At 41.6% G+C, this 10,094-nt stretch overlaps 1 protein-coding gene across 2 annotated transcripts; it reads right to left on the bottom strand.

The window, feature by feature from the left end:
- On the bottom strand, window positions 6,147-9,847 carry LOC18785913 (probable LRR receptor-like serine/threonine-protein kinase At1g34110). Of its 2 annotated transcripts, XM_020558277.1 has the most exons (3): window positions 9,454-9,845; window positions 6,889-8,685; window positions 6,147-6,723 (listed from the first exon to the last, which is right to left on the bottom strand). In XM_020558277.1, exons 1-2 carry the CDS (start codon window positions 9,770-9,772, stop codon window positions 6,905-6,907), a joined length of 2,100 nt encoding a protein of 699 aa, XP_020413866.1. In that variant the 5' UTR covers window positions 9,773-9,845; the 3' UTR covers window positions 6,147-6,723; window positions 6,889-6,904. The 2 variants fall into 2 exon arrangements, with proteins under 2 accessions (XP_020413866.1, XP_007218828.2); XM_007218766.2 differs by having other exon boundaries at window positions 6,889-9,847.

Below are 10,094 nucleotides of genomic sequence, written 5' to 3'. Positions count from 1 at the left end.
CTGCCAGATTTTTAACCTCTCCATGGCTTCCTCCACCGCCCTAGATTTTGCCTTGCCTGGAGGAGAGCTGAGTTTCTCCAGTCTGTCCAATTGGGCATCCAGATCCATGGCTTCAAACTCTTCAAGTTCTGGATCAGCAAAAGAAGCCGTGGCAGATGATCCTGGAAAGGAATGAATAGGCATCTGCAGAAGAGAACATAAGCTAAGACCAGGCAGAAAGTGGAAGATAAAGGAGGCTCAAAAGTTATTGAAAACTTACAGCGACAATGGGAGGGTTCAAGGGGCTGGATACCGCAGCCAGAGCACCAGTAGCCTTAGGCACTTCCACCTGGAAAGACTACAACTGTTAGAACAGACAGAACAGCAAGAAAACATGAACAGTCAAGGAGGAAAATTACCACAACCACAGGAGCAGCTGCAGTCGTTTCCACTTCAGCCTCCGGAACCATAACAGACAGTTCTGTCTGATCCACAGGTTCTGATGCAGACCATTCCGCCTGATCCTCAGCAGCTGGAACGGCAGTAGAATGCTCTGCCTCGGCATCCTCAAAAAGGGCTAGTTCTGAGCTAGTCAGCTCAGCCCTTGGACCCCCTTGTTGCTTCTGCGCCAAGGCAATGCTCTCTGCAATCACCTCAGCATGGATTTCCTCATACAAAACAGGGGTCAGAACGGAAGAAACAGGGTAAGAAGGGAACTGATACGAATCACAGAAATGAAACTTACCTCTCCTTCCATCACTACCGTTTTTTCCTGAGGAGTTTCTTCCAGCTCTTCCAATTCTTTTTCCTGCTCTACCTCCTCAAAAGCCTCTCGCAGCTCTTCATCCGTCTCAGAGGTAGCGGTGGGGGCTGCTGCCGCTTCTTCCGCGGCGACATACTCCTCCTCACTCCTCTTTTTAAGTTTTTTCAACTTGGTAGGAGGAGGGGAAGGACTTCCAGCTGCACATAACAAAAGCAGTGTTAGGGAAAAGAAGGCAAGACAGAATAAATTTAAAAAGAATGGTTGGAACATCACAAGCTTACCAGAAATACCAGGCCGCGTGGCATTGTCCAGAGGAGGGGCAGGTCCTTTCCTTTTTCTTCTGCCAGAAAGAGCGGCCTCGGCAGGTGTCTGTTCTGTCTGGACCTCATCTCCTTCATTTGCAGAACGGAGCTCCAAGTCCCCGGCAGTGATAACAGAAGAGACTGCACCAAGGCATTAGACATTAGAGACCAATCCAGCTGGAAAGGACAGAATAGAATTAAAAGAAAAACTTACCAATCACTTCTCCAGCATGAACAGACTGCCCACCTACGCTGGTCAAAGAGGGATCTGATACAGACAGAATAGACGTCAGAAATCAATCATCAGGACAGAACGAATCCCAGACAGAGTCAGAAATTTACCTTCTATAATTTGCGCATTGATATCCTTGATAGTCTGGATCATATGCGTCTTGGCATCCCCATCCGCAAAAACGACCCAGTTTTCCCAACCATCAAACAGAACCTTGAGGGCAGTGACAGAAGCAGGCATACTTTGGAATCTGGCTTTCCACCATGCGTCAAAATCGGCAGAACTGCACGAATTCAGCTCCCACGAGGGATAGAGGGCATCCGTGCTGTTATTGACTTTGTTCACTGCACACCGGGCATCCTTGTGCACCTCCAGATCATCTGCATCCCTCCAAGAAGAGGCCCGATTGCAACTCCGGTATGATTTCAGCGGAATAAGCTGAGGACAGCCAAGCTGCCTTGCACAGAAGTTAGGATGATGGACTTCTGCCCCCAGATGATAGTTTGGAGGTTTGCCCCCACCATGAGGCAGATCTCTAGGCAGAGTAATGCTCAAGAACTTCTTCCTGAAGTCTGTTCTGGCAGCCTCATCTTCTGGCTCCTTCTTAAAAAGCCGAAAACCAGTCTGGAACCAGGGATAGGTCCTTCTGATCACCACTTGCCACTGAGCAGCCGACCTCTTGGTACAATGCCTGAAGAGCATCAAATACTCCTCAAGAGAGCGCTTAGGCACTTCTGCAGACATCAGGGGAAGAGCCAGAACTTGGTTTTCAGACAGAACTATGTCTGGGAACCTTAACTCAGGGAAATATACCTGCAGCCAGATCTGGATCATCCAGAATGCGCCAGGGGCAGACAAGTTCAGCGGATTTTCCAGAGTGGCAGTATGCAGATTCTTGAAAAGGTGGGCCAGAACTGTTGGTCCAAGCCCCACATCAGTGTGATTGTGAAGTGCTTCTGCCAGATGTCTATACTCAAGCAGAACTGCCGAAGACCGATTAGGGAAGACAAATCGGTTCAGCCAATACAGAAGGAACAACATATGTTGCTGATCTTTGTCCTTCTCAGCACTGAATCTCTTCAGATAATTGGAGAAAGAATAGTTCTGGTTGATCGTGGCTGGGGAGACAGTGAAGGGGGTAGCCACTTTCTCTTGGTTCTTTCGCCTGTGATAATCCCCAACAGCATCAACAGGTCTGCCATGGGGACTAAACCCAAAAATCTGAGCCATATCCAGCAGAGTTGGAGCCATGGGACCCACACGGAAATCAAATGTGTTGCTGGCAGAATTCCAAAAACACAGGGCAGCAGCAAGCAGGTTCTCATCTCTGTTAATCGACTGCTTGGACAGAAGAAGGGCGTCATAAATCCCAGCTCTCCTCCAATGACCCCCATATCTCAGGAGAAGTCTGTCAATCCAGTCTGCCCATTTGACGGGACTGTTCCTCACCTCGCTGGACGGGAAAGATAGGCTCAAATTCTTGCTAACCCAAGAATAAGAAGCCAGGGCAGAAGAGCTCTCAAAACACAAAGGAGCCTCAGCGTCTTTTTTTAGCAATTCCGCCACTTCAGCCGGAACAGGGCAAAACCAGTGAGGCCCAAGTACCAGGGTGTTCTCAAACAAGTGAAGGACATTCTCGTCCAGATTCTTTTGAGCAAAAGGGTGAAGCTTGCTCCTGACCTCTATCGTGTGGGCATCAATCCCGCTCCCAGTGATGTAATCAGGAGGAACTGGAGCTGAAGAAGGCTGAGCGCGGGGCGTTGGGGAAGACATTTCTGATTCAAGGGAAGAAGCAGAAGAAAGGAAGGTCTGAAGAAAGCTATGGAAGTCTCGAAGAAAAAACTCGCAGAAGCAAGAATCGGGAGGTTTAGGGTTTCTTTTTCAGAGGCTATAGATTTGAATTTCTTTTAAAGAGGGGCTCGAAAACGTGGGAAGAAGAAGATGGGACGGCACCTGATGATTATTAGCTAGTAACTAGCTAATAACTAGCCGTTTTTTCCCACGAACTCTAGTTCGTAGCAGGCAAACGTGGCAGACGTGGGCGAAAACACGGAAGAAACTGGCGCGCGAATTAAATGGCCAAACTTTAAGTCTGAAACCGTTCCAAAACGATTCAGACTTAAGGGGGCATTGTTTGGGCCCAAATTCGGCACACCCAAGACCAAAACACAAGCCCATAATGAAATTACCTACCCAGCCCAGAAACTTGAGAAAAACGAAAATAAGATCCAGACAGATTGGGCTTCACACCAAGAGTGTTGGAAATAAGGCCTCGGCCCAAAGAAAGCCCAGATGTGGAAACTTTCGAAATGGGCTCCAAAGATCAGCCCGTGATTTCCGATAGATTCAAAACCCAATGGATCAAAGACACACCCACGTGATTGCCTCAAATTTTGGAAAAGTTAGCATTTCCAACTAAGGTTTAATGAGAGAGGGACGTCTCTGAAACACTGCCAATCAAAGATCAATTACCCATCTGTATTCAGGATCTTGCTCCAAATCAGTGCACCATCTCCCAAGAAACTCACGGATCACGCTTTCTAAATAAGAACGGGAAACAGGGAACCACTCAGAAAATACAGAAGAAAAAAAGAGCCAAAACCGCCATGAAAGGCCCACACAGACGGTGGCGTTGGTTGAATTAGAGAGCTGCCACCCAGGAAAACAGGGAAGGGACTGTTTTTTAGGAGGTGACTGCTCAGAGCCTATCTACTTTGATTAGAAAACTTACTTTACATTATAAGAGATCTTTTTGCCGCCCATTATTTAGGATTAAAAATAAAACTCCTTAGGAAGATCTCTTATAAAAGCAAAAGAGGGCAAAGGGACAAAGGACAGTCAATTCATCAAACAAAAAAAAACACAAAACAGGAAAACAACTCTAGATCAGAATTCCAAAGTTCAGACTTAGAAAATAAGTCCTCTGAAAGCGAGATCCCTCTCGTTACAAATTTGGTTCATCAAAAGCCAAGATAAACACAGCTTGAGTTTTCACAAATATGAAAACCTCAACAAATTTTATAGCATAGTTCCAGCTTGCTAAATCCTCGAGAATAGCCACTTCTGTCCCTTCAAACTGAAGAAGTCGCAGTTCTGCTCGAAAAGTCTCCCAAGGCTTGAAGTAGATTGAAGCTCTGCCAAAAATTGAACTTTGGTATCGATTTACAGCTGAAGCCAAGCAGCTAAAGTTGTTGACAGTACAGTCCAGCATAGACATACCCAGTCCAGCCCGGATCAGAAGTTTCTACCCAGGCAGAAATGGGATTCCAGCCATCCTTTTGCCTTTCTAGAGTTGATTTCTCCCTTCTTAATTTTGTAAAAGGCAGTTCTGCCTGAAACAGTACTTTATTATTATCTATTCTGGCCAGAACAACCATTTTTGATACTGAGATAAATTGTGAAAGTCCTCACCAGTCTGAGGCAAGAAAAGAACTTACTTGGGAGATATTCCTCACCCAAATTCACAATCGTTTGTTTTAGAAGTCCGTAACTTGAGGCGCAAGTTATCCACTCTAAAAATAAGTCTGCTAGAATTTACATTGCTAGCAGTGGCACGCTCGCACACCAAAGAAAGCTGACTTGTCGACCAACAAGTGGTCTCCAAGCCAGTGGGGAACTTCGCCCTTCCACATCAGGAGTTAAACACGAAAACGGGTGAACAGTATTGAAGCATTTTTATGAGGATTATCCGTTGGTCCTTAAATGTTCTTCGGAAGTATACTAGACCAGATAGAGCTCAGCTCCACACTGTACTCTTTTTCCTTCATCCAGGTTTTTATCCCATTGGGTTTTTCCTGGTAAGGTTTTAACGAGGCAGTGTAGCTCAAGGGTTTAGGGTATACTATGAAAAAAAAATTTATGGTCGCTTACTGGATAAAAGCTAGTCCTAAATTTTTCAGGGGGAGATATTCATCAGGGGGAGCATGGTTTTGATAAAGACCTTCATACACTGTACTCTTTTTCCTTCATCCAGGTTTTTATCCCACTGGGTTTTTCCTGGTAAGGTTTTAACGAGGCAGTGTCGCTCAAAATTGACTCACAGAAGCAGTGTCAACTACGATATTCAGAAAGCTGATCAACAGTATGACTTAAAGATATTTTGCCAAGCATCAGGGGGAGCGCACTATCAATAAAGATCTTCAAACACCGTACTCTTTTTCCTTCGTCCGGGTTTTTATCCCACTGGGTTTTTCCTGGCAAGGTTTTAACGAGGCAGTGTCGCACGCGCGTTAATATATATAGAATTTTATGTTACACATGATTATGTACTCTTTTTCCCTTCGACCAGTTTTTGTCCCACTGGGTTTTTACTGGCAAGGTTTTTAACGAGACATATTCTGTATCATTTGTGGTCTCCAAGGGGGAGTGTTGTAAAAGTAGAGTCTGGAGTCCCCAAAATGCCCCTCCCCTAATGTCTATAAATTGGACTTCCCTTAGATAGAAATTACACTATCTGATATGAATGATAAAGATCAGTTTCTCTTCCTCTCTCTCTCTCCCTCAATTCTCTCCAACTTCTCCCTTGTTTTATAACAAACGTGTCTTTTTTCACCTTATTGTGCCGCTTGAAATATGTGATGAGATTTGAGTTGACCCAAAAAAAGAATATAAAAAAATCCTTCATATGTGCGAACTGAGAATATGTGCATTTTATTATTAATTGTTGGCATGCATTTCTCATTCTCTCCGGCTATAAAAGTCCATATACATTATAACTATATTATTGTGCTTGATTTGGGCAATCATTTTTGGAACAATTTGTTTATTAAACTTAACAAAAATGGTTTCATTGTTTTTGTTTTCTAAAACTATTTCTGATTAAGCTATTAGACGCATCCTCAAATTTTAAAAATATAAATAGGTTTTCTGCTTTTTTTTTTTTTTAGTATAAGCTATTAGCGAGATCATAGCTTAATTATGATATTTATTTCCTAGTTTATTATGATTATATTTATTTCTTTTGTACAGATATTGTGTAATTAGGATTTTATCTTGTTTCCTAGTTTGACCCTACTAGAGTTACATCCTTGTACTATAAATACGTTCTTTTGGAAAATGAAATACAACCTGAAAAATATTCTACCCATATCATTTGACTCAAGCAATACTAAAAAAAATGGATTTTTACTAGACTGGATTCCGTTGACAATAGAGCAAATTCTTGACCAATAAGTTTCATAATAATGAGGCAAGGCCGCTAACATGCCAAGTCATGCTCTGGGAGCTTCAGTTTTCTATTCAAAACAAAGAGGGTGCCCATATATTACAAAGGAAAGGAAACGACAACACATCCAAACAAAACAGGGAATAATTACGACAACAAACCAAAACAAACAGTTTCGGGCCAACCCATCCACTAATCTTCTTATTAAGGAGTTCAGACACTCCAACTGTCCATGGCAACTTTGCACCATTTTGATTGTAGGGAAGACATGTCTCCGAAGATGCTGGATAAAAAGATAAAATGCAAAAACAAAAAACAAAAAAGAAGAAAAAAAAACCAGTTAGTTTGCATGAATATAAAAAATTAGAAAAACTAAATTAATCATGCATGTTGATTAAGTCAATAAAATAATAATAAACAATGAGAGAGAGAAAGAGAGATTACTTACCATTGATCTTTTTTAATTAAGCATCCCTCAATTGCCGCTTCAACAAAGCTATCCTCACAAAAAGCCAATCATTTAAATCATTCAAGAACTTCAAGTATGTGTATCTCCATGACCTTGAAAATATCAAGGTGCCGCAAACTCCCCAAAATCCAGCAGCAAATCCAAGCCCCATACTAATGTAGAATCCCGGTGTTATTAGCTCATCCTTGTCCTCTTGGTTGATGAAGTCAGTTTGCTCACTTTGACCTTTTTCCACTTCATCAGCACACATCTTTTTAAGTGGAGGTCCACAGAGTTGAAGATTCCCAGCATAAAAAGAGGGATCAAAGCCTTGGAGTTGAGTTCCGACTGGAATTTTGCCAGACAAGTTGTTATATGACAAGTCCAAGAAACCAAGACGATCTATCCGAGCAAGGCTTGTTGGAATTCTTCCGTCTATATGGTTTCGTGACAAATCAAGAGAATCCAATGACTGCAAGTTTCCGATCTTTGGAGTTATTTGACCTGTTAATTGGTTTCTCGATAGGTTTAAAGAAACTAACCCAACAAGATGAGTGATTTCACTCGGAATCTCCCCTGTTAATTTATTGCTTGACAGATCAATTCTCTTCACGAGCCCCAAAGTACTTTTGTATGTCTGCATTCCTCCTTTCCACATAAAGGTTGCATCATCGTCATAAAAATCTACCAAATTGATGGTAGAAATTTCATAAGAATGTGAGATGTTCAGACTTGAATTTCCTTTCTGAGCCAGAGTAGTTAAATTGGTGAGGCATTTGGGTATGCTTCCAGAGATGATGTTCATGGAGAAATCCAAAATTTGAATGTGTGTTAGATGACATAATTGTGAGGGCAGGCTTCCGTTGAAGTGATTAGACGAAAGCATCAGGATAACCAATTGCTTTAAGCTAACCCCTAACCATTCAGGTATTGGTCCGGATAATTTATTATCCCCAACATCAAGGGCTACTAAACTTGTGCAATTCTTCAATGACGAAGGCAATTGTCCCACAAATCTATTGCTTCTTAATTTTAGTGTTTCAATCCGAAATACAGAGCCTATTGTTGCAGGAATTTTTCCGGACAAAGCATTGTAACTCAAATCAAGCATGACTAGATTCTCCAAATGTGTCAAGCAATCTGGAACTTGTCCAGAAACATTGTTGCTTGAGAGGTCAAGAAAGCCTAAATAAATAGCTGCACTTGAACACAGGAATGCAATTGACCCCGAAAGTTTATTATAAGAGAGATCCAGATATGAGGCTGTTGATAGAAATGAGGGGATTGGACCTTCCAACTTGTTCGAACTCAGATGTAGTGCAGGGAACTGTGAAAATTCCAATGTTAAATTTGCAAATGTACCTCTAATTTGGTTGCTTGTGAGATTCACAAGTATCACATTACGACATAAACTCCAAAACCAACTTGGAAAGATGTCAGAAATTCCAGCATCAGAAATATCAAGCGTTGAGAATTTTTTTTGAGTTTGAAGCCACTTTGGGAAATCTGGACCCATATTGCAAGACCTCAAATTTATTGTGTCCAATTGGAAAGGAGGAATCCAATCAGCATGGAAGTCTAAAACTAGCAAGTTAGAAGATAAATCCAAATATTGTAATTTGGAGAGATTTGAGAAATGAGCTTCTGAAATCACTCCTTCCAGAGAATTCATGTTAAATTCAATAGTTTGGAGCTTCGACATTAGCCCTATACTTTCAGGTATTTCTCCGCTTAATTGATTGTAACTAATAGTCAAGATTACCAAAGATGAAAGGTGTGTAAGATCAGGTAATGACCCTGCAAGATGATTCCCAGAGAGATCCAAAATCTCCAATGAGTTTTGAGCACAAGTAGAGAATAATATTTGAACAAATTTAGAAAGTTGTCCACTCAGATTATTGCTTGAGAGATACAATTCTTGCAAACTACATAACCTGGCAAAAGAATGCGGGTCCTCTACTTCAAGTTGGTTAAAAGAGAGATCAAGTTGTACCAGAGAGCTCATGTTTCCAAAAAAATCAGGAATTGAACCGGCTAGAAGGTTCCAAGAGAGGTCAAGATGAACAAGGCTGGTATTATAGTTGGACAACCATACGAATATTGAAGAAGTATTCAAACGGTTGGAATACAGGTCAACGCTAGCAAGAGATTTAGAAGAGTTTATGTAGGAAAGAGTGGAAAGAATTGGAGAATGAAGATCACATGCCCATAGTGTCAAGTTTGTTAGTTCAGGAAGCTTATTAATGGCTTCCGGCCAATCGAAAACATTGCTGAGATTCGTGAAACTCAAATCCAAATATCTTAATGATGAAAGAAGAGGAAGCCAATCGAGATTTTCTATATTTGTAAAGTAATTACCCCTTAAGTCCAGATACACCAAGTTCGTAAGATTTCCGACCTCACTTGGAAACTTGCCTCCCAAATTAGTCGAAGACAGATCAAGGTATCTTAAATTGGTTAGAGAACCAATGAAATTTGGAAATTGGCTTCCAGTGAAATTAATCTCATTGAGGTCCAAATGTTGTAAATGCTGCAACTCAATCAGTTTAGGACTAATCACCTTACCTCGTAAAATGTCAAATCCGCCGAGAACATCGATTGAAAGATCAAGTCCAACAACATGACCTGTTTGGTTGCTACAAGAGACTCCTATCCATCTGCAACAATCTTGTTTCTGGGCTTCGGAACTCCATGAAGAGAGGAGATTGTGATCATCCACCAGGCCACGCTTGAATGCAAGGAGTGCTTGCCTCTCCCTCTCTTTGCACCTTCTAGTCACGTTAGTATCCTTCTGACTGTGGTCCACCTCTCCTCCTTTGGCGTACTGTAGCAAAAGCAGCGCAAATGCAAGAAAGAGTTTCAAGCACCTTCTGTGGCCCTGCATGTTAAAAGATTGAAAGGCAAGATCAACACGATCCAATTGTTTAGGGTTTAATTATTGATATATGGTTGTCTCCGAGCTTGTATCACAATATATAGGGGAGAAAAAAGAAACTCTTTACGAGCTTGAATAGTATGCAAATTTTGTCATATTATTGACTAAGACTTTTTTGTTTCCTTTTTCTTCTTTGTTAGGTCTGAAGCCACATATTTATACAGGACCACATCCATGATCCACTTCTGCTAGTAATTGAATGAACCATGGAATTATTAATTTGGAACACGCATTATCTATTGAATTATAGTCTTTGCATAAAGTTCATTAG

Source organism: Prunus persica, chromosome G2 (assembly GCF_000346465.2).
Source record: "Prunus persica cultivar Lovell chromosome G2, Prunus_persica_NCBIv2, whole genome shotgun sequence".
Lineage (NCBI taxonomy): Eukaryota > Viridiplantae > Streptophyta > Magnoliopsida > Rosales > Rosaceae > Prunus > Prunus persica.
The sequence above is the reverse complement of the archived record's forward strand: the minus strand, read 5'-3'. Positions and strand labels throughout refer to the sequence as shown.